We start from the raw sequence: 25402 nt of genomic DNA on the forward strand, positions 1-25402 counted from the left end.
ATAACAGAAAGACTGGGAAGTGAGAGAAATGCTGCTTTCTCTCCACAGTCCCTGCCTGCAATTTTAAGTCATATACCCAGGAATGTTTTGAGGAAATAAGCCCATATGCCACGGCAAAGAACTGGCACTGGCAATTCCATATTTACTGCAGCTTCCCAAACACTTGCCCCTTCCCCCTCAGACAGCAGCTCCCTGCCTATCCAGCAAGGATAACTTTGGGAAGCAGTGATAGTTGTGGACAGTAAGAGTGTATCCAGTCTTTAACTCTGGCACAGCCTCCAAGGACTGTATAAAATGGAATTGTTTTTCTCAGCACCAGATTAGTTATTAAGTCCCTGAATTGATAGGATTCCCCCAGTTTAGACAGGAGTCTAAATGTCTACCTTTTAAAACATGTCTATGACTAATTTCATGAGCTATCACCAGCTAAGTGGGATAAGGAGGCAGATACAACAGAGCTATCTCCCAGGAAAGGAATAGGGAAAGGAAAACTATAAGCAAGGGAAACAGTGGCAGAAACTTGACAGAAAGTTGGGAATCTAACTGTATCTTCATATTATCTCCTATTTTTCACAGTCAAATGCCAACCAAAATGGTGTGGCTACCCTATGGTTAGTATTCAAACTGTGTGGAGAAGCAAATGGAGCGCTCCACTAACATGGAGTCAGGAAAAAACCCAATTCCTCTGGGGTTCTGACATGATTTCATTTTAATAAAATAACCAGAAAAAGAAGAGTAGTAAAAATAGCACCATACATTCTTATTGTTTTATAATGCAGAAAACACATTTTGTAATCTTAAACATGTTGGTGTCTAGAGTATTTTAACTTTTGAAAATACTCAGATTTCCTCAATAACCAAATACTAATACTCAAACAGCAATTTCATCTTGTTTACATAACAAAGAGAACACTGTTTACAAAGAATATACCTTAATAATCACCATAATAAGAAAACTAATTTAAGGTAACTTCTAATAACTTGTGCCACGGGGTAAGGCCAGTGAGTACACAGCCCATCAGACCAGCTGCACTTGGTAAATGAGACCCTTCACTACTTGATCTACACAAATCATGCTTCACTCCAACTGCACACAACCTATTAACCCCTGTCCCAGGGACAAAATTGATGATGAGATTTGGTATTAATGATTTTTCATAGTAATAGGAGACGTCTCTCCATTTAATAATACTGTCCCATTACCAGGATTTCTAATATCTTCTATTAAAAAAAAGAAAAAAGAAAACCGGTTCATTTTATTACTACACAACTGAAGATGAATTTTGCAATGATACAAAGACTGTGAGGCAAGTTTCGCCAAAATTAACACAGATATGTAAAACGTCTCAGGTGGAGAGCAGACTAAAGGTACTCACTTTTGTTGTCTTTGTATAGAACGGGGAGGAGAGTTGGTGAATAGGCAGGTCCACGATACTATTAGAGTTTGTGACACTGTTACTGTGTGTGTGTTCATCTTCCCTGCTGCTGTCGTCAGACTGATCAAAATCATCACTCTCCTGGTCCATTTCCTCTTCCTCTTCATCCTCCTCATCTTGTTCACCAGCATGTTCTTCGTCTTCCTCTTGTTCTTCCTGGTTTCCGGAGGAGTCCTCATCTACCGAAATAAACCGGTTGTTGTTCTCTTCCAGCAGTCCTTGCTGGGAATCGCTTTGGTCTCCAGGCCTAGGTTCTGCTCCAACGACTTCACCATTCCTCACCGCGTGCTCCTCCTCTTGGTGTCTGAGCGGCTGCTGCGGCTCCTCCTCCAGCACACGGTTCATCTGCTCCTCATCTGCCTGGCTTGAGGAAGGGTTCCCTCTCAGAGAGCCTCCAGTGCGTCGTCTTTTGCTGCCCACAGAGAGCAGTTCCTGATTCATTTCCAAAAGCCAGCTTGCTACTTCTTGGACCTTGGCTAGGCTATCAGAAGATGCAAAGGTTTTCACATTCTGTAGAGAAAAATGAGGGGGGGAAGAAAGGTTTTTACAATCTACATTATCTTCTACTTTTATATGTCTGTACTCCAAATTTTAATACAGATTGTAAAAAGTATTAGATGCCAATGCAGACATTAGATGTTCTTTTGAAACCAATAGAAACTTTAAATTATAAAAGTTATGAGACTTTATGAAGACACACAAAAAATCATATAGTAAATAGCTTTATTTTAATCTCCTTTTAAAAATAATTTTAGAACAAAGGTTTATAGTTTATTTGCTTTGACCAACACAACACAATCTAACCAACAAAATATTCTTAAATTTTAGATCAGTAGATCATAAACTATACCCTTCACCAAACTTCCACAAAATGTTAAAAAGTGTATCACAAAAAACCTATTCAATGTTCAGTTAAGTACAGGAAATGCTGAGATAAACCAAGATTAAAAGACTTTTTTTTTAACCTTAGGAATTTCCCAAACTTTTCTGATTACACAAGTTTGCCTTTAGATAGTTTTCTGAGTTACCAAATATAATCACTATGATTTTTGTTTTTCATAATGAATATAAATCAACCAGACATCAAATAAATTAAAAAGTTTATTTCAAAGAAAAGAAAAGAAAAAAAAAATCGTTAAGTTCATACCCTCTGACCCAGTCACTCCACTTCTGGCAATCTATCCTAAGGAAGTATTCCTAAAACAGAAAAAAAAGTGATGCAGAGGATACTCACTGCAGCTTTATCCACAAAAACAAAAAATAAAATTAAATGCATATTAAAATAATCAAAACCCAAATGTTCAAGACAAAGGAGCCCATGAGATGGGATATATTTAGTATATCTAAACTAAATACATCTAAACATGCTGCTCATAAAAAAATTTGTGAAAACATGGATGCTAAGGGCAAAATGCAGGACATTATACAATCATAGAATGATTTTTAAACTGCATAACGACTAGATTGAAAACAATTTTTCAAAATATAAACTGCATTTAGGCAGTGGTATGATAGGTGCTTTAACTCAATTTTTACTGTATTTCTCAAATTTTATGTATGTATCAAGCATGTTTAGTTTTATGCTTTTAACAGTGGCTTTAAAATTTGATCTGATATAGAATCCTTTCATAACGCTCCTTCTTAAACTTCATCCTCTGCAAATATCTATATGGACATAATTGAGCTTACAAAAAATAATGCCAACACATTACACAAGTTCATATAAAATTCCTTAAAAAAAATCTTTAAGGATTTCAAGAGAAGGAAATACAATATTCACTTTCTATCATGTCCCAAGAGTAACTACTTTATGTTACAATGATCTTGAAATAAAACAGCCTTATCCACTTTCCCAATCCTCGCCAATAGATGGTCACTCCCCCAAAGGTCCACAGGTCTCACTGCAAGCTTTAAGATGGGGTCAAGAGAGTCCAAAAGAAAGTTTTAAAACAGCAGTATTTCATTTTCTTTTCTATAATCAACCATTTCTAAGAAATAAGGTACAGTGGGGGAGGGGGATTCTTAAATTCTAATTACACTAGAAGTTCAAATATAGAAAGAGTTTTAAAGATGGACCCCTGAGACATTCCATCAGCCTAAAAGAAGAGGAGTAGGCAGCAAAGGTGACTAAGTAGGAAAACCAAGAAAGAGTGGTACTGGTGAAGCCAAGTTAAGAAAGCTTACCCAGCAGGAGAAAGCAAATGATGACAAGTATGGCTGATAGACGAAGTAGGATGAAGACAAAGAACTGACCACTGCATTCAGCAACATGGAAGTTACTACTATAGAAGCAGTTTCTATTAGTTGAAGTCTGATACTGATAAAAGTAGAATTAAGAGACTGGGAAAAGAGAATAGGGATGGTGGGCGTGGACAAGGTTGGAGTTTGATGCGAAAGGGAACAAAAGAAAGGGAGTGGAAATTGGTAGGGAAAAGGTGTCAAGAGAAGATTTTTTATTCTTTAAGACTAGAGAACTAGCAAAATATCTATACACTGACAAGAATGATCCAGCACAAAACAAAAAAAGTTGATCATGTAATCAAGATACAGAAGAAACAGTGAAATTATATCCATAGTAATTAAAATGGGATGATGAGAAAGAGTTCAAAAGTTAGAAAAAGGGATAATTTAAAAAAAGGATACTACATTCATGGTGATAGATGGAAAAGCAAAATAGTATTAAATAAATACTTTAAATTTATCTCTTTCACCATATTTCTTAATGTGGGAACAGTCGGAAGGAAGCCAGCTTAAAAATAACATATTGAAAAACAGTGACCTACATAAATGAAAAATACACACACACATACACATGCATGCACGCATGCAGTACCTCTATGTCTCTAACGGTAAATCTGCCATACACAGGTTTTCTTCAAAGTTAGAATCAAATTCTTGCTTTAGTAACTGTGTCTAAAGTTTAGCCCTCCTAACACTAACAAGAACATTTTTCACTTGGATACTGAGGCACAGAGCAGCATGAAGAAAGTGACATTGCCCGGTATAATGCAAGCTCCAAAAAAGCTGCTCTTTGTGTACCCAACCCAACAGGCATGTTTTTACAAGATTGAAACAGGTTAAATGACATATTAAGAAAAACTTACCAAAATAAAAAAAGAGAGAGAGAGAACAATGGTCATAAAACAAATCATAAAGAATGTGTGTAAAGAAGAGAGGAGGCTGTTGGTAAGCAGTTGACCGTCTATCAACAAACAGAAAGTTTATAACTGGCATTTCTAAAATAGTACCAGTGTTGGTCAACAAAGAACACTTCTCAATTACGAACAATAACAACACAAATGACTATCGCTGTATAACTTGAGTGTTTTATTGAGGAGAACAGAGAAGAAATGTGTTAAGCCAGTAAAAATAACTGACTCATATTTACAGTGAGGCATGTAAACAGATTTCAAAGTAATACAGATTCTTATAGATAGACCTGGTCAATAATGGTAAATCCAAGTAGAAGAATCAGATTTAAAGCACAGTCAATAAAAAAATATGTAATAACAAAGTGGAAAGTCAAATTACAAGAATTCTAGAATATCTGAAGAGGCTGAAAATATCCAATTGATAGATTTACATAAAAATTTTTATGCATCATATTTTATTGGATTGGATTTTTTGACTCATTTTGAGAGTGGAAAACAGTAATAAATATATAGAAATTAAGAGAAAAAAATTTCACTTTCTGTTGGTATTAATTTTAAAAAACAGTATTTCAGGAAATTTGTTCTTTCTAATAATAATCTATTAAATGAGTCAATGACCAAATAAATAATAAATATCCAATAATTAATAGGAAATCAGAATCAACTATTAAATACTTTTAAGGGGGAAAAATTTCAAAGATAGTTAAAATCGTTTATTAAAAAAAAAAAAAAACTTAAGCACCCATAATCTGAAACTTGAAAACTGCCATACAGGAAATGTTCATAAATGGGGTATTAATAAAAGCACATTTTTGCTTTTCAAAATTCTAATTTTAAACTTTTTTAGAGAAAACTTTCTGTATGATTTAGGACACTTGTGTCATATATAACACAAACACCAATAAACAGAATCCTATGCCCTAAAAAAAAAATTTAAGTAAACTTTAAGAGTGTTCTTTTATTTCTGAATCTTACCAGTATATGATGTCAAGATATATCAAATACATGACTTACATTTTTACCAATAACCAGTGAGACTGAACTTGAGGTCGATAAAACAAACTCTGATGGCTAATATATTTTGACATTAAATTTCATGATTTTTTGACAACTTGAGCATGAGACTGGAAATGATTTAAGGTCAAGAATAATACTGATAAAAGAAAATCATAGAAATTTTAAATTGAAAACGCTCCTCACTTCACAAAGTGAAAGAGTTCAAAGAGATTAAGTATTTTTCAAGTTTGCTAGCTTCAAGCTAGCAAAAAGCAAAGCAGGAACCAGAAAAGTGACATTCAACTGGGTTTTCTTTCATGTGCCTCAGTCTACACAACTAAATATGCCAAAGTCCTCACACTGACACTGACCTCTTCTCCAAAACCAGAATCACTACAATGCTAAATTATTACTCTAAAACACTCACTGAGCACCCAATATATATATTTCAGGCACATATTAATTTTCTAGAGCATGTGTGCTCAGTCATGTCCAACTCTTTGCAACTCCATGGACTGTAGTCTGCCAGGTTCCTCTGTCCAGGGAATTTTCCAGTCAAGAATACTCGAGTGGGTCGTCATTACCTTCTCCAGGGTATCTTCCCAACCCAGGGACTGAATGTGCATCTCTTGCATCTCCTGCATTGGCAGGTGGAATCTTTACCACTGAGCAACCTGGGAAGCCCCTAATTTTCTAGAGGATAATGTTTAGAAATGTTAATCAATGACTTTTAACCTGAACCTATGGTAAAATTAAATTTTACAATACAACTCTTTATGCATGTATTTAAACAAATCTCAAACAATGGTTTCAGAGAGAAGGAATGATGAAATGGTTATACCTAAAGTCTCTATAAATCACTATGCTTAATTAAATTTCATTATTCACAGTAATCGTGTTCTATAAAGTTGCCATAAATACCAAACAAGTGTTTCTAACAGAAATACAGGATTAAGTTCCTGCAAGCCTCTAGTCACATTTTTCCAACTGATCAATACATAATCTTTTCATGTGTATTTCTATTTAAAGACATGCTATTTATTAATAATATGTAATAGATTCATTCACACTGAAGTCAGTCAACAGGACTAGAAACTCAAGCCTGAATGAAGCTTATCTAACATGTATGCTCTCCATAAGGCACATCACAACACCAGGCAGCCCCTCAAAGCAGCTTAGGGATCGTTTTGAACAGCACAATCACCAAAAACAAGCACGGCAAGTTTTTAGTGAAAAATATTTCACTAAACAGACCATGAAATGGACACTTGTTTAGAATATGAAAGCTGAAACAAGAAAGCAGAATGTCACCTTCTTAGATGACATTAGACTTAGATGGGAAAGTCCATGAAGGTGACTCAAATATTTTGCCACTCTGTGCATGCAAACATCTACAAATTACTCTGAAAGTACCACAAGTACTGAATTTTGGTGCTACAGATAAAGTTTAATGAGTAGGCAAATTCACAAATGAAGAACCTTCAAATAATGAGGCTGGATTTACCTACTGTATCTAAATCCTGTAGATGGTACACCGATTGTGATTCAAGAGACACACAGTATTCTGAGATATCTTATCTGTGAAGAAGCCACAGCATTATTTATTTATTGCTACGGTTCTGGTAAACTACAAAGGATAAATGATCAAAGAAATTAAAAGGTCAACATAGGTATTCATCACTAAATTTTTCACATATGAATCAAAAGAGCACATAGCCCATATTAAGATTTTGTGTAAAATAATGGCTGGAGACAGAAAAGGGAGCAGGGGTACCACTTCTCCTCCTATTAAATGGAGAGCACAGGCTTTTCCTGGCAACATGAAAGTCCAGAGAGGCCTGAACTAAGGGCATCTAAAGAAAGAGATGCTAGTCAAAGCTACGTTTTTTCCAGTAGTCATGTATGGATGTAAGAGTTGGACTATAAAGAAAGTTGAGTGCTGAAGAATTGATGCTTTTGAACTGTGGTGTTGGAGAAGACTCTTGTGAGTTCCTTGGACTGCAAGGAGATCCAACCAGTCAATCCTAAAGGAAATCAGTCCTGAATATTCAATGGAAGGACTGATGCTGAAGCTGAAATTCCAATACTTTGGCCACCTGATGCAAAGAAATGACTCACTGGAAAAGACCCTGATGCTGGGAAAGATTGAAGGCGGGAGGAGAAGGGGACGACAGACGATGAGATGGTTGGATGGCATCACCAACTCGATGGACATGAGTTTGAGTAAGCTCTAGGAGTTGGTGATGGACAGGGAAGCCTGGTATTTTTCAGTCCATGAGGTTGCAAAGAGTCAGACAAGACTGAGTGACTGAACTGAACTGATTATGATAACTGCTATTAAAAAAAATTCAATAATTAGGTTACTGAGATAAAATAGAAATACTGTGACTTTCCGCAAGTTCTAGAAAATAGAGGTGACTTTTACTCATTATAGCTGCTTAATCTAACAGCACTTCAGACCTAATTTCAGTGTTTTTTTAAAAAGTTTCCCATGAACTTTTAAGTTTCTTATGAACACTGTTTCACAAAAGACGTCTGATTATTCATAACCATTTGAACTGCTTATATTAGGCTGCCTAAAGGAGTTAAAGCAGGCACAGTATACCTGTTAAAGTGAGCTCTGAGAGCCCTTTTCAGAAGGAATTACAGCTGTGAGCCTCCAAAGAAGATTCCCAGGCAAAGACTGACTGAAATCGCAGCAGTCACTGAGGAACACTGGTTACCTGACATACACTGGGTCATCTAAGAAACCTGCCAAAGCCTCCGAAGGACTGTGCAACACTAACGTTTTCAAAAACCACTATGATTGATCTACAGTCATTTAAGAAGTTTTAAGACATAGATGGCAGGAAAATCAACCAAATTGTACTGATCTTCAAAGCTTGGAATCACTTTCTGTAAGCAAGGTCAGTTTGTCCCTGAATCCTAAAAAAGCCTCCCTAATCACCAAGATTTCTTCTCTGACCACACCACTTAGTAAAACTCCTGCTTCATATTCTGAATTCTCTATATGACAAATTAATATTTATTATTAACCACTATGCTCAAACTGATTAAAAGTAAGTATCTGGGATACATACTAAATACCACTTACTCATCACTCTGCTACTCAAAATCCACCAACAGCTTCCCATCTCACTCACAATGAAAGTCATTTTTTAAAAAATTGTTGCCTGTTAGGCCTTGTATGATATATGCCATCCCACCACTCTGAGCTCATATTCTGCTATTCTCTTTTTCACCTTGCTCCACTCTTTCTGTCCTTGCTCTTTCTGAAAGAGGAAAATATGCTGCTACCTCAGAGTCTGTGCACTGGATAAAGCTTCTGCCTGAATGCTCTCCCTCACATATCTGTATGGTTCTTTCCATTATTTTCTTCAGGACTCTTTTCAAAATCCTCTAACAAATGCACTTTTCCTAATAATCTTACTCAAAATAATCATTCCCTTCAGCTCAGTTCAGTTGCTAAGTCGTGTCCGACTCTGCAACCCCATGGACTGCAGTACGCCAGGCTTCCCCATCTATTACCAACTCCCGGGGCTTATTCAAACTCATGTCCATCAAGTCAGTGATGCCATCTAACCACTTCATCCTCTGTCGTCCCCTTCTCCTCCTGCCTTCAATCTTTCCCAGCATCTGGGTCTTTTCAAATGAGTCAGCTTTTCACATCAGGTGGCCAAAGTATTTGAGTTTCAGCTTCAGCATCAGTCCTTCCAATGAATATTCAGGACTGATTTCGTTTAGAATTGACTGTTTGGATCTCCTTGCAGTTCAAAGGACTCTCAAGAGTCTTCTTCAACACCACAGTTCAAAAGCATCAATTCTTCAGCACTCAACTTTCTTTATAGTCCAACTCTCACATCCATACATGACTACTGAAAAAAACCATAGCTTTGACTAGATGGACCTTTGTTGGCAAAGTAATGTCTCTGCTTTTTAATATTCTGTCTAGGTTGGTCACAGCTTTCTTTCCAAGGAGCAAGTGTCTTTTAATTTCATGGCTGCAGTCAACATCTGCAGTGATTTTGGAGCCCAAACAATAAAGTCTACCACCGTTTCCACTGTTTCCCCATCTATTTGTCATGAAGTGATTGGACTGGATGCCATGTTCCTCGTTTTCTAAATGTTGAGTTTTAAGCCAACTTCTTCACTCCCCTCTTTCACTTTTATCAAGATTCTCTTTAGCTCTTCTTCGCTTTCTGCCATAATGGTCGTGTCATCTGCATATCTGAGGTTATTGATATTTCTTCCGGCAATCTTGATTCCAGCTTGTGCTTCATCCAGCCTGGCATTTTGCATGATGTACTCTGCATATATGTTAAATAAGCACGGTGACAATATACAACCTTGATGTACTCCTTTCCCGATTTGGAACCAGTCTGTTGTTCCATGTCCAGCTCTAACTGTTGCTTCCTGACCTGCATACAGATTTCTCAAGAGGCAGGTCAGGTGGTCTGGTATTCCCATCTCTTTAAGACTTTTCCACAGTTTGTTGTGATCCACACAGTCAAAGGCTTTGATGTAGTCAATAAAGCAGAAATAGATGTTTTCTGGAATAGATGTTTTCTTGCTTTTTTGATGATCCAACGGATGTTGGCAATTTGATCTCTGGTTCCTCTGCCTTTTCTAAATCCAGATTGAACATCTGGAAGTTCAGGGTTCACACACTGTTGAAGCCTGGCTTGGAGAATTTTGAGCATTACTTTGCTAGTATTTTCCATTCCCTTGCATCACATTATTCCCCTCTCCCCTTTGCCCTGCTTCATTCTTCTCCATAGTACTGTATCAAAGCACTGGAATATTGTCTGTTATATACAGTGCCCATCTATCTATCCATTAATTTCTTCCTATATTATCTGCCTCTTCCCACCAGAATTTAAGCTACACAAGGAAAAAAGACTTTCCTTTTTCACCAGTATTTTCAGAACCTACAAAAATGCTTGGCTTAGTAGGTCCTCAACACATTTATTGAGTAAATAGTTATTAAACCTTGTTAAAGCCAGCCATGTGCTGAGCAATTTTTCCTCATTAAAGAAGACCTACAAGCCAGGTACAAAGAAGTACCAATTATTTAAAACACAGTTTTTAAAGTTCTGATCTGTACTGAACAAGCACTTACAGTACTCTTGAAACTGAGAGGATATAAATCTAAAACCTTAACATTTTTTATAAATTATCATCCTCTAAGTCATAAAAATAATTTTTACCTTTATCAATTTTTTTGCTATTTTCAGCACATGCTATAAAAAATGTGTGACTAAAAAGATTAATACTTCAAAAATACATAATTTGTTGAGTATGTCTAGTTCCACATCTCACATAGTGCAGCCGGCTGGGAAATCATATGTGCAGCTTAAAAGTGAAAATCTTGCAGGGACTGCAAAATGGGCTGAACAGATTCTCAGTGCTGTAGATGAACAGAAGCAACAACACAGGGCACATCATGCAGCATCATATAGGCAGCACGCATTCATCAAGTTTCAGGGTTCTGACCTGAACATTTTAAATTCACAAGCCTCATCAATTACATACATCTTTACTAGAAAGGATGCATAACTGTTTCTCAGTTCACGTGACAATATCTACTTTTTATATGTTATTTAAATTACAGTACATATTTTTGTTTGGCCACATTTAATTCCTCATCCCTATTCAACTCCACTACATCTGCAGTCTGGGTTTACCACACTGAAACTGAATTTCAAACTGGCTGCCAAATCCCACTGGGTCTTCTACTATTTTTGTAGCTTTTTACATGACTGAACAATGACTCCCTTCTCTTTACAACTCTCATGTCTCTTAGTTTCCTTTGATAGCATCCTTTTGTTGGTATTGTTCCACAGGCAGCACCTATGTTCTCCACTGCCAGCTCCTTCCTTCTCTGAAATTTCTTTGCAACCTTGGGTTTTAAGTATCACATAGAAGTTAATGACAACCAACTCCACTCTCTCCAGCCAAACTCCTCCACTGAGTCCAAACTCCTCCATAGCTTTATCAAGATATCCTACAGCTGCCTCAAATTCATTGTTTTAAAACCCAAATTCCTGTACACACTCTCTCAGAATTCTTAGATCCTCTTCCTATTTTCTAATCAGCTGCAGATTAAGAAAATCTGAATGGCTTGCCCTCTTCAATTTCCTTCTACTATCCTCTCCCCTGAGCAATTCAATTCTAAAGCCATTAAGTGGAGTCAGGTGTATGCGGGGGATGGTGGGAGGAAAAAGCCTGACTAAGAAGGGTGAGGAGTGATCCACACCGTGGAGAAAGCAGGATGGTGTCAAGCACCCACAGGGATATGCAGGGTGTGGGGGCCGCTGCTCAGATGCCCCTTCACAGAATCTGCTACAGGAGCAGAGCTGCTCCACAGCCCTCAGCCACCTCATCCTGGAATCCACTGTAACAGGAATACCTGCCATGCTTCCTCGAGGCTTCCTCAGCAAACAAACGATGGAGCACGGTAGGAATGCCCCAACAGCTAACTGTCTGGATGGGACTCCCTGCCCATCTGTTTCTCTGGGGACCCGACCTGACAGAGAAGGTATTCATGTACTGTTGTCAAAAACACTTGGGATGATATAAAAATGTTCTGGAAGATACCACAAAATGGTTACCTTCATTAAACAAAGGTCATTTTGCTCCAGAATATTTAAAGAATATCTTCTGCTATGTAAAGAAATCCAGTGGCTTAGCTAAGCAAAAGTTCTCAACAGGGTATGTGAGCTGAAAGGGGTCCTTTTAACACAACAGAAGAACAGAGTTTGTTTTATATTAATGCTTTGAAGATGAAGAATGGCTGCAGATTTCACACTCTTCAGTCTCTAATGGTTTTGACTTCAAGGGACAAGGTTTTTGGATTTAAAAGGAAAATGCACTTCTGGAAAACACTGTGTTACAAAAAAGAAAACTTGAAATGTTTCCACTGCTGCTGGAGCTCCAGTGAAGAAGATACCAGCAAGTCTCAAGTCTCATCAGAAACCACCTGGGGAAGCTGCAGAACACACTGAACTTATTTTCTTTCCCTTTCAAAACAAGTGTATCAATGAACAGGTTCTCTTTTCCTGAATCATCTGATTGCAAGAAGCTGACTTGAAAAAAAAAAAAAGTAAGAAGCTGCAGTCCAATACATTCAAGATGAGTTTTACTGATCTGCCCAGAAAAGTTCTGGATTTCTGCGAAGAAAAGAATATCCTGCTATTCATAGGAAACAATGAACATTATGCTGCAGTTTCAACTTCTCATACATTTGAACAATCTTTTATTTATTCAGTGAACATTTAAAATAGTAAGCTAAAAACATGCTCTCATTTTAGTTGAAAGAAAAATTTGTATGTGATTGCTTATCTCATGTTTGACCCTGAATGGCAAAAAATAAGCACATGAGATAAATACAATTTTTACATCAAAAAGGTAAATTTACAATAAAGAGGTAAATATAATTTTTAAGATTCAAAAACAATACTTTCAGCATATATGAGCCTATAAAAGAAGTAATTTTCTAACTGGCCTATATTTGAACTTGATCATGTCACTGAATAAGCAAATGCTTTTTCAAAGTTTTATATAAAATTGTCTATGCAATATTTTTATTCATATTACTTTGGCTTATGGTTTTGGTTGCTTTACTATTCAGCACTGTCAATAAATTTTCATGTTGTTAAAATTAATTTACAACCTTTATTTAAATTAAATCTGCTGAGTCTACATTAAGAAAAATTAAGTCCCATTTTGGTTTAAGCTAGTTACATGAAATTAATTATGTTTCTAATGAGTTCGCAAAATTCATGGAATGATAAGAGATTAATCTCTCTTTTTTTTTTTGCCACACTGTGTGGCTTGTGGGATCTTCGTTCTCTGACCAGGGATTGAACCCAGGCCCTCAACAGTGAAAGCAACGAGTCCTAACCACTGGCCCACAGGGGAATTCCCTAAAATAGATTAATTTAAAGTAAGCTAAGCTTAATTAGCAGGGTGTTGTATTTTTTCCCCCAAGACAAGATGGCTAAAATGTTTAGTCCTGAATACTGGGGCAGAAAGGAGGAATGCTCTTACATGTATGGTATTTCATGTGGATTTCAAATAGCAAAAATTTGTGATAATGCCTATTTGGACAAGGTTAAGAAGGTAAAGTTGAAAAAAAGAAAAAACTGGAATTTCCTCTGTCTGCTCAATTAACTTGAACTGGAGCTGACATCTTTTGTGGGAAGGAGGAACTACACAAAAAGAAGAGGCTAATAAATTTACCAAATATAAGCATGTTCACAGGGGGAAAAAAGCATCCTACACTCAAAAGCGCACTGACAATTATCAATGAATCACTGTATCTACATCTTAGCTGTTCAAGCTACCATGAGTCATAGATAAAATAAATTTTAAGTGTTTCCCTAGTATAAGAATACTGAGGAAGGCTGGAAGCGAATATCAGCATTAGGACAAACTGAAATTACGCTTACTTAATAGGAAGCAATGAGAGCAACACATCATCACTCCTGTGATATTCCTGTCAACAAATTCAAGAATTGAATCCACAAATGAGGAAACAGGAGACAAACTCAAATTAAGGGTCCTAGTTCAAAATGGCCTGCAATCTTCAAGAGTTAAAGGGATGGGGAAAAAAAAACAGATCAAGGGACTATTATGGATACATGATAATAAATGCAACACATGATATTGAATGGAATCTTGATCTTATATGAGATACTATTTGAAAAACTGGTGAAACTCAAATGAGGGCTAAGGAACAGACAATCTTATATAGTAATATTCTGATTTTAATGGTTATATTGTGATTATTCAGAAGAATGTCCCTGTTTATAAGAAATGCATACTCAAGTGTTTGAGGGTGGTAGTACATCATTTTGATGACTTATCAAACGGTTCTGGGGCACAATATATTCTTAGTACTGTACTTGGAACTTTTCTGAATGTTAAATAGGGAGAAAAGGAGAAATCTGGATATTATCCTGCTTCCTATCATCTGTTACAAACTACCCTTGCCTGTCCCCAACATCTCTGTCACCCACTTACTTCATCCCTAAGTCTACCTGAGTCCACCTCTTAAATAGCCTTACCCTCAATCCCACCTTTCTAGTACTGTTTAATAAGCACATGCTATCTGCTTCTTGCCCAAATGATTTGCGTAATGTCCCTAGTAATCTCCCTACCTTTGTCTCCTGCCCCTCTCATCCACCCTCTATACTGCTGCCACAACAGGAAATGTCAACAACTTAGCGGCAGTTTCTGAACTTTTTACATGCTGAACCCTTTGTTCAGATGAGAGAAAAGCATTGAACAGGTGGAGAGAGAGCAGGGGAGAAGAGAAACTGTGCACAGAGAGAATGAGCAACCCTCGGGTGACTCTGCAAAACTTCTGAAAACTACTATTCTGTAGGATAAATCTAAACTCCGAAGCACAGTACATAAGACACACCTAACCTGGTCTCACTTCCATCCAGCTTCAATATACACTGGTCTGCCTTTATATTCAATAACTTTTCTCACAGACTATAAACTAAAAAGCTTGGTGATTACAGATTTTTAAAACATAAAACCGTAAGTGTCCATCTTGAGTTGTTAGCAGATATTTCTATTTCTTTGTGATAGTTTAAGACTGAAGTCTACTGAAAAAACTCTACGACTGTGCAGATATCTCCTACAAGTCTTTTGGGGCTTCTCTTGTGGCTCAGCTGGTAAAGAATCCACCTATGATACGAGAACCCTGGTTTCGATCCCTGGGTTGGGAAGATCCCCTGGAGAAGGGAATGGCTACCCACTCCAGTATTCTGGCCTGGAGAGTTCCACGGACCATATAGTCCACGGGATTGCAAAGAGTTGAACACAACTGAGCGACTTACACTTCACTTTCACAAGTCTTTCAGGGAGAGTGGCTATCATCACTGCTTGGAGCAAGAACAGTGTCAGGTTTGGATACGAAAGCTGAAATCTGGGTTAGAAAGGTAAATGATCACGGAATTCAGTCAATGTTGTAATTGAGCTGTTCACCATTCAAATATTAAAAGAGTGGGAAAAAATGAGTAAAACACAAATAGTTGACTATTTATCCTCTAATAGTTGACTATTAGAGAGTTGATAAATATACGAAAATGTACTCAATAGCATCAGCCATCAAGGAGATGCAAATTAAATCACATGCAAAAACAACTTCTCATTCACAAGAACTACTAAAAAAATTAAAAGCAACCAAACACCACCAAATGTTGGGGAAAACAGGAAACAACTGAAACTCTTGTACTTGACTACTGGACTTGTAAAACGGTATCACCACAGTGGAAAACCACTTGGTGGTTTCTTATAAAAATACATACTCTTTGAGCTAGCACATACACTCCTAGGTACTTAACCAAAAGAAACGTCTTCAAAAAAGGCTGGTACAAGAATGCTTATATTATAGTAGCTTTATTCAGAATAGCCAAAACTGAAAACAACTCAAATATTCACTAACAGAAGAATGGATATACTGAATTGTATTTGTACAATGGAATTGTACACAGAGACAAAAAAGAATGCACTCTGATACATGCAACAACACGGATGACAAAAACAGTATGTTGAACGAAAGAAGTCAAATACAAAAAGCAATGCTATGTACTTCTACTTATATGACATTTACAAATACACAGAACTAATCTACAGTGATAATAATCAGAACAGTAGCTGCCTAAGTGTGGACTGAATGGAATGAGTATGAGGGAAATTTGGGGAGTGACAGAAATATTCTATGTATCAATAGAGGTACTGGTTATGGTTACACATACATAAGCATATACATTTGTCAAAACTCATCTGTACATTTCATTTTAGATAAAAGCACCTCAATTAAAAATGTACAATTAACTGAAGACAATGCAAAAACTTCTCTGCCTTCCTTGACTCCCAACATCAGACGGTTACAGGCTGAAGAAGGCTTAGGTTTTGCTCTGGGCCCTAGTTGAAAAGATAGCAACAAATCCTGAAACATCCTGCAGCAAGTAGAGAGAATTTGGAATGAAGAATAGGATATGGCCACATAAGCAACATGTAGAGGAAACAACATGTGAAGCCACTCCCTACAGAGCCAGTGATCACAGGACCAAAGAAAGCCAGAACTTCTAAATTTCAGAAGTAACTCAGCATCTTTAAGGAAAGTCTCAACACCATCACAATGAGCAAGTACCAACTCAAATCCTTTACCTTTGGCCTCCACTCTGCCTCACTACCATTTTTACAAGGTTTTAAACGAGAAAAAGCATACCAATATAATATAGAAAATGGATTGTCTATAGAAAACCAGTGAGTCTGTTTTTTAAATAGGGTTCCCATCTTGATGAGCATAGTTTTAGCATGGCAACTGTAGTAAACCACACACGGTAAAAAATGTCATCTTGTTATTTGCTTTTTATAAATTTAGGGATCCTGCTCTCATCTGCTGTTGCTTGATCTCCTCATGCCTGGGTCCCTGGAAATTCTAGTCAGTATCTATGCAATTAGAACCCAGGTACTCTTGCCTGGATTTCTTTTCTTGCTCTCAGGCAAAACAATGACCTCATTTAGATAAATATGCCAGAGAAACACTATTCACAGGCAGACTCTCAGAAACAATCACTCCATCTTCCTCTTCAAATTCCTGGCAGGAAGACTAAGTGGACACATTGGGGGAAGATACTGCCTGACTGCACTGCACACAAGGTGTCTTCAGAAAATGTGTATTTGAACTGAAAAGACACACGATTTAAACTCTATCATGTGCCAGGAACTGGGGATACAATGCGTACCAGAGACATAAACCATGCATCTAAAAATCAGAGTGTAAAGGTACTGCTTATAAAAAATGAGACAAACATCTGCTCTAGCTAAACCTTTGTAAAATATGTGGATTAAAAATAAATAAATAAACTTCTAAAAGTTACATAATTATAGTTGAAACCAGGTAAAATAAACTTCATTCTAGCCTGGTTGGATCACTGCTCACCGATGTCTATAGTGACTGAAAAAGCAAAAAGAATAAAGCAAAAACCATCACCACTACCAAGAAACAAAGAAATAGTGAAAGTGAAAGTCGCTCAGTTTTGTCCAACTCTTTGCGACCGCACGGACTAGCCAGGCCAGAACTCCAGAGTGGGCAGCCGCTCTCTCCTCCAGGGGACCTCCCCAGCGCAGGGACCGCATCCAGGTCTCCCCCACGGCAGTGATTCTTTATCAGGTAGGCCACCTGGGAAGCCCAATCAGAAATTCAAAAAGAAACAATTGTAATTCACTCAAAACTATTCTTTCTTTTTTAGTAATGACTAAGCTATTATTTTTTAAACAGTAAGAAGTATGATTTTCTTACAAAGACCTTTTCTGTGTACATGGAAATAAAGCAACACTGTAATAATGATTAAATCAGTAAACTAGATCCTTATGTAATGACCTGTAATTTTTCAGACAAGAAATTTTTAAAATTTTTCAGGTTATAGAACAGCATTTCTGGGCAAACCCAACAAGGCAGTAGTTGTACAACATTCTCAAACTTCCAAACACCCTCAATTTCAGTACAAACAATGCTGTGTTGTACACTCAATCTAAAACTAAGAGGCAGCCTTGTGGGTTAGTCACAACTTGAATTCCTTATCACAATGACGACGGAATAAGGATTTTACCACTAAACTCAGCCATTCAAATAACTGGGAAGTCAATAACAATGGTTATCACTGCTCTCCAGAACTACTGATTTTCAGATCTATTTGAAGGAATATTTCTTAAAACTTTCAAGTTTCTGGATAGGAATCCTTCATACTGAAGTTATTCCTCTCCCCTAGACAAAAGTAGAGGGTTAAGTCAAAAGAACAGTAATAATTAATTGAAAGCCATAAAACATGTCTTTGTTTTTCTACAGCAGCAATTCAATTACTCCAGCTATAAAAAATAAAATGTTAGTGGAGGGAAAAAAAATGTTAGTAGGGAATCTTACAGGTTTCTAAGAAGCGTGTTTTGTTACTTTTTAAAATATTCAAATTAGTAAAGATACTTCCACTACATTCATGTCATTAGCAAACATTCCCAGAGTGTCTACTAGGAGCTAACACTATGCTATGTACAACACATTCATTTAATCTACAACCCTGACATCATTATTTCCATTTTATAAAACAGGAAACAGCCTCGGATTAAGGTAATTTGTCTGAATATTTACAGTCAGTAAGATTTAGTAACATGTTCGAAATTCAGATATATGTGAGCCAAGGTTTATGTTCATTCCACTAGACCAACCTCCAACATAAAAAAAAAATCCTGAAGCACCAAGAAAAACAAAAAGGACACAAGTGACAGTAACGTAACACCACTACAACCATCTCTTTAATATCAAAGTCCCTTCTTGTGCTCACTTCAGCAGCACATATACTAAACGTGGAACAATACAGAGAAGATTAGCATGGCCCCAGCACAAGGATGACATGCAAATTTGTGAGGTATTCCATATTTTTAAACCCCAAAGTTAGCAGAAGGAAAGACATCGTAAATATCAGAGCAGAAATAAACGAAAAAGAAATGAAGAAAACAGTAGTAAAGATTAATAAAACTAAAAGCTGGTTCTCTGAGAAGATAAACAAAATTGACAAACCATTACCAGACTCATCAAGAATCAAGAAAAAGAGAAGAATCAAATCAACAAAATTAGAAATGATAGGCTATGACAGACAGTGCAGAAATACAAAGGATTAAGAAACTATTATGAGCAACTACAGCCAATAAATGAACTACCTGGGAGAAACAGACACATTCCTAGAAAAATTCCACCTGCCAAAACTGAACCAGGAAGAAGCACTAACTAAGAGCAAGCCAAACACAAGCACTGAAACCGAAACTGCAATGTAAATAATCTCTCAAAAACCGAAAGTTCAGACCAGCTGGCTTCACAGGTGAACTTCACCAAACACTCAGAAAAGAGCTAAGGCCTATCTTTCTCAAACTCTTCCAAAAAATTTCAGGGGAAGAAACACTTCCAATCTCATTCTACGTGGTCACCATCACCCTAATACTAAAACCAGATAAAGACTTCACAAAAAAAGAAAATTATAGGCCAGTTATCACTGATGAAAATAGATACAGAAATCCTTACCAAACAATTCAACAACACTAAAAAGATCAAGTTGAGTTTATCTCAGGTATGCAAGGATTCATGCAAATCAATCAATATGATACACCATATTAACAAATTGAAAGATAAAAGCCATATCATTTCAATATATGTAGAAAAGCTGTCAAAATTCAGCACCCATTTATGATAAAAATGCTTCAAACGATAGGCACAGAAGGAACCTACCTCAACATAATAAAAAGGCCATATATGATAAACCCACAGCAAACATTATTCCCAACGGTGAAAAACTGAAAGCATTCCCTCTAAGATCAGGAAAAAGACAAGGGTGCCCACTTTCTCCACTATTATTCAACATAATAAACTACTATTATTGTAGTTTCATAAGTCCTAACTACAACAATCAGAGAAGAAAAAGAAATTAAAGGAATCCAGATTGGAAAAAAGAAGTAAAACTCATTTGCAGATGATGTGATACTATACATGGAAAACCCTAAAGATTCTATTAGAAGATTACTAGAGCAACTCAATGAATTTAGCAAAGCTGCAGGATACAAAATCAATACACAGAAATAAGAACTTGCATTCTTATACACTAACAACAAAAAATCAGAAAGAGAAAGTAAGGAAACAACCCCATTTACCATTGCAACAAAAAGAATAAAATATCTAGGAATAAACCTACCTAAGGACACAAAAGAACTTATACAGAAAATTGTAAGACACTGATGAAATAAATCAAAGACAACATAAACAGATAGAGAGATACTCCATGTTCTCGGGTTGGAAGAATCAATATTGTGAAAATGACTATACTACCAAATGTAATCTACATATTCAATGAGATCCCTATCAAACTACCAATGGCATTTTTCACAGAACTAGAACAAAAAATTTCACAATTTGTATGGAAACACAAAAGATCCCAAATAGCCAAAGCAATCTTGAGAGAAGAATGGAGTTGGAAGAATCAAGCTTCCTCACTTCAGACTACACTACAAAGTTACAGTCATCAAGACAGAATAATACTGGCACAAAAACAGAAATATAGACAGATGAAACAAGATAGAAAGCCCAGAGATAAGCCCACACACCTATGGGCACCTTATCTTTGACAAAGAGGCAAGATTATACAATGGAGAAATGATACTCTCTTCAATAGTGGTGCTGGGAAAACTGGACAGCTACATGTAAAAGAAGGAAATTAGAACACTTCCTAACACCATACACAAAGATAAACTCAAAATGGATAACAGACTTAAATGTAAGACCAGAAACTATAAAACGCTTGGAGGAAAATACAGCAGAACACTCTATGACATAAATGACAGCAAGATCATCTATGACTCACCTCCTAGAGTAATGGAAATAAAAACAAAAATAAACAAATGGGACCTAATTAAACTTAAAAGCTTTTGCACAGCAAAGAAAACTATGAATAAGGTGAAACGATAACTCTCAGAATGGGAGAAAAATAATAGCAAATGAAATAACTGACAAAGGATTTATCTTCAAAATATACAAGCAGCTCATGCAAATCAATACCAGAAAAACAAACAACCTAAACAAAATGTGGGCAAAAGACCTAAACAGACGTTTCTCCAAAGACGACGTACAGATGGCTAATAAACACATGAAAAGATGCTCAACATCGTACATTATTAGAGAAATACAAATCGAAACTACAATGAGGTATCACCTCACATCAGTAAGGACAGCCATCATCAAAAAAAATCTACAAACAACAAATGCTGGCAAGGGTGTGGAGCAAAAAGAACCCTCCTGCACTGTTGGTGGGAATGTAAACTGATACGGCCACTATGAAGAGCAGTATGGAGAACCCTTAGAAAACCAGGAATAAAACCACCATGTGACCCGCAATCCCACGACTGGGCACACACCCTGAGGAAACCGTAAGCAAAAAAGACACACACACCTCAATGTTCACTGCAGCACTATTACAATAGCTGGGATGTGGGAGCAACCTAGATGCCCATCAACAGATGGATGCATAAAGAAGCTGTGGTACATATATGCAATGGAATATTACTCGCCCATATTTAGAATGCATTAGAGTCAGTGCTAACGAGGTAGACGAACCTAGAGCCTGTTAGACAGAGTGATGTAAGTCAGAAAGAGAAACACAAATATCATATATTAAAGCGTATATATGGAATCTAGAAAAACGGTACTGACGGATCTATCTGCAGGGCAGGAAGAGAGATGCAGACACAGAGGACAGACTTGTGGACATGGTGTGGCTGGTGGGGAGGAACTGAGACAGTAGCAGGGCATCGTATACACCACCATATGTAAAACAGCCAGCCAGTGGGGATATGCTGCACGGCTCAGAGAGCACAAGCGCAGGCCCTGGGACAGCCTAAAGGGTGCGATGGGGCGGGAGGTGGCTCAGGAGGGAGGGGACATGTGCATACCTATAGTCGATGCATGCTGGTACATGGAAAAACCAACACAGCATCCGTGAACCAACCACCCTTCAATTAAAATAAATTAATTAGAATGTTTTAAAAACAAAAAAGCCCCTTCTTAAGATAAAGCCCACTCTCCTGTCTCATCATATTTCTTCCAGTTAGGAACAGGAACAGTGAGCGGGTCAGCGGTCCATTTGGTCAAAGCCAAACTGACAGTGAAAACTGCTGCATAAAACCGAGGTCATAAAACCCAGGGGTTAGTCCATGCTCAGCAGTAGATGACAATACAAATTTTACTTCTACCACTATTCAGCTATGTAAACTTGGACATATCATTCAGTGCCTTTAATCTCAGCTATCTCACCTGCAAAAGGTAACTTAAAATGGCTGCTCTACCTCACAGAGCTATTTTGAGGACTAGAGAGAGAATGCATGCAAAATGTTTAAACATGTGCCTGACACATAGTGAGTACTTAATATGTTATTCTTATTAGCTAATAAATAACCTTCTGTTATCAACTTTTAGAACACGTCAAAATAGGTTACTTCATCATGAGTTAGGTATGACATAGAAGATTAGCAGTCTCTCTCTTACAGATATGCAATTCAAATGTGAACTCAATTTGGGTATACTACTTACAAGGTTAGAGGAAGTATCTTCCAAACCAAAGCAGTTCAAAGGTTCCAAGAGGAGTGTTCAGGGTGGGGTCGGGACGGGGTGGGGGCTGAACAGATCTATTGTACACTACTGGTGGGAATGCAAACCGGTGTATAGCTCCTATGGGAAACAGCACCATATGCTCCAGAAATCCCACTTCTGGGTACATATCCAAAGGAAATGAAAACAGGATACTGAAGAGATATCTGCATCCTATGTGCATTACTCACCAATGCTAAGGTAGGGAATCAGCCTAAGTGTCCACTAATGGATGAATGGATAAAAACATGGAATCTTAAACAAAAAAAGCCTAACTCACAGAAACAAAGAAACGTGAACACTAAGGAAGGTTGGTAAGAAGAAAGAAGCTTTCAGCTGTAAGATTAACAATGTCTGAAGATTTAATGTAAATCAGGATGACTAAAGTAGACAACACTGTATTAGAGAACTGAAATTTGCTAATGGAGTAGAACTTAAATGTTCTCATGGGAAAAAAAGAGAGAAATAAGTGAGGTGAGATATCGCTGTTGTTTAGTCTTTAAGTCACATCTGACTCTTTTGCAACTGAATGGACTAGAGCTCACCATACTCCTCTGTACATGGGATTTCCCAGGCAATACTGGAGAGGGTTGCCATTTCCTTCTCCAGGGGATCTTCCCGACCCAGCCATCAAACCCATGTCTCTTACACTGGCAGGCGGATTATATTTACCACTGAGCCACCAGGAAAGCCTTGGATGTGTTAATTAACTATATGGGGAAATTCATTCACAATGAATACATGTTAATATATAAATGTAGTGGTGACTATACACAGTTTAAATATCTTACAATTTTAGATGTCAACTATAGCTTCCCTGGTGACTCAGACAGTAAAGAATCTGCCTGCAATACAGGAGACCCCAGTTCGATCCCTGAGTCAGGAAGATGCCCTGGATAAGGGAAAGGCAACCCAGTCTAGTATTCTTGCCTGGAGAACCCCATGAACAGAGAGGCCTGGTGGGCTATATATAGTCCATGGGGTTGCCAAGAGTCAGACATGACTGACTAACACTTTCACTTTTTTTCAGACCTCAAAAAGCTAACATTAATTTCTAAAAAAGAACATTCTAACACCCTAGAAATCCCTCTTGGGAATCCATTATATACTTAAATCTATCTTCACCCACCAGAGTAACTATGACTTGCAACTAAACAACAACATATTACTGTCTATAACCCTGAACATTCACTGGAAGGACGGACACTGAGGTTCCAATACTCTGGCTCCCTGATGTGAAGAGCGGACTCATTGGAAAAGACTCTGATGCTGGGCAAGACTGAAGGCAGGAGGAGAAGCAGGCAACACAGGATGAGACAACTGGATGGCATCAATGACTCTCTGGACATGAGTTTGAGCAAACTCCAGGAGATAAATTTTTATTCTTTCTCTAATTAAAAATATTTAATTACAATTGTTTAATTACCAATCACAATTTATAGGGTTTTGGCTTTCAAATACGGTCCTTATAGCTAAACCAGTGTATGCTGGAATAATACACCATTACTACCTTTCCTAAATGAACCAGAGCACTAAGGAATCAAACAGCAAATAAGGGAAAGTATTCCTTTATAAAATTATTTGTTAGTAAATGAAAAAGAAATGAGAGAATTAGAACTCTAACATTTTGCAACCTGAAATAAATTAATGGATGGAGACCTGAATATCAAAGCCTTTAACATCATAAAAGGAAGGACATCAGACACTAGGTGACTCCTAAGGAAATAACTCACCACGCCATGACAGAGGGATCAAACCAAGCTTAATAAAGCCTCTGGATCCAGCTGCCAATTTGAGGAAATTAAAAAGGACGATGAATATGTTGAACTGTACCATGATGTATGCAATTAGTCAAATACAGACTATGAAAAACAGATTAAACAGATAAATTTTAAGAAAGGTATAGAATATAAATCTGTAGATTGAAATAGACTTAAAGAAACAGTAACTTTTTTTAAGTGGTCAAGATTAAACAACAGTATCTTGACCATGTGAAAAAAGACTTACTGTTTATTTTTATTTAAAATATTTTAATAATTTAAATATTTAAATGTTAATTAAATATTACTAATTATTTTATTTAATATTTAAAAATAAGACACTCTTTTTTTTTTTAAGTAACTCTTTTTTTAAATGGTCAAGATTAAACAACAGTATCTAGGGAGACATAATTGAGTGAGAGTATCATAAACAAAAGGAGCTGATCTCTATAAGAGTAACTTAGAGGAAAGTGAACGTGAAAGTCACTCAGTCATGTCAGACTCTTTGCGACCATACTGTCCATGGAATTCTCCAGGCCAGAATACTGGAGTAGGTAGCCTTTCCCTTCTCCAGGGGATCTTCCCAACGCAGGTCTCCCGCACTGCAGGTGGATTCCTTACCAGCTGAGCCACAAGGGAAGCCCAACTCAGAGGAAAAGAGTTACTTAAAAGAAAGGATGGGGCTATGATTGAGTCAGGGCATATGCAGGTGCTTCTGGGATAGCTGACAAACTTCTGTGTATTGAACTGTGTGGTACTTAAAACAATGTATCATCCATCAACATAAAAAAAAAAAAAAAAACAATTAAAAAATGGGCAGGACATCTGAATAGATGTTTCTCCAGAGAAGATTTG

The 25402-nt window shown here is 37.1% G+C and overlaps 1 protein-coding gene and 1 non-coding gene across 4 annotated transcripts in view; one reads left to right on the forward strand and one right to left on the reverse strand.

Annotated features, from left to right (window-relative positions):
• FBXW7 (F-box and WD repeat domain containing 7) overlaps window positions 1-25402 on the reverse strand; it is a 215993-nt gene that overhangs the window by 88127 nt on the left and 102464 nt on the right. For 2 of the 3 annotated variants that reach the window (XM_061142505.1, XM_061142504.1), the window contains one exon: window positions 1377-1946. In XM_061142505.1, coding sequence (XP_060998488.1) covers window positions 1377-1877 — 501 coding nt within the window. In that variant the 5' untranslated portion in view covers window positions 1878-1946. Of the gene's footprint in view, window positions 1-1376; window positions 1947-2583; window positions 2634-25402 lie in introns of all 3 variants that reach the window. The other variant, XM_061142503.1, reaches the window with a different exon arrangement.
• LOC133058063 (U6 spliceosomal RNA) lies at window positions 18938-19044 on the forward strand. Its single transcript, XR_009693187.1, has one exon. It is a non-coding gene; the product is annotated as a U6 spliceosomal RNA (small nuclear RNA).

Source organism: Dama dama, chromosome 5 (genome assembly GCF_033118175.1).
Source record: "Dama dama isolate Ldn47 chromosome 5, ASM3311817v1, whole genome shotgun sequence".
NCBI classification, from domain to species: Eukaryota; Metazoa; Chordata; class Mammalia; order Artiodactyla; family Cervidae; genus Dama; species Dama dama.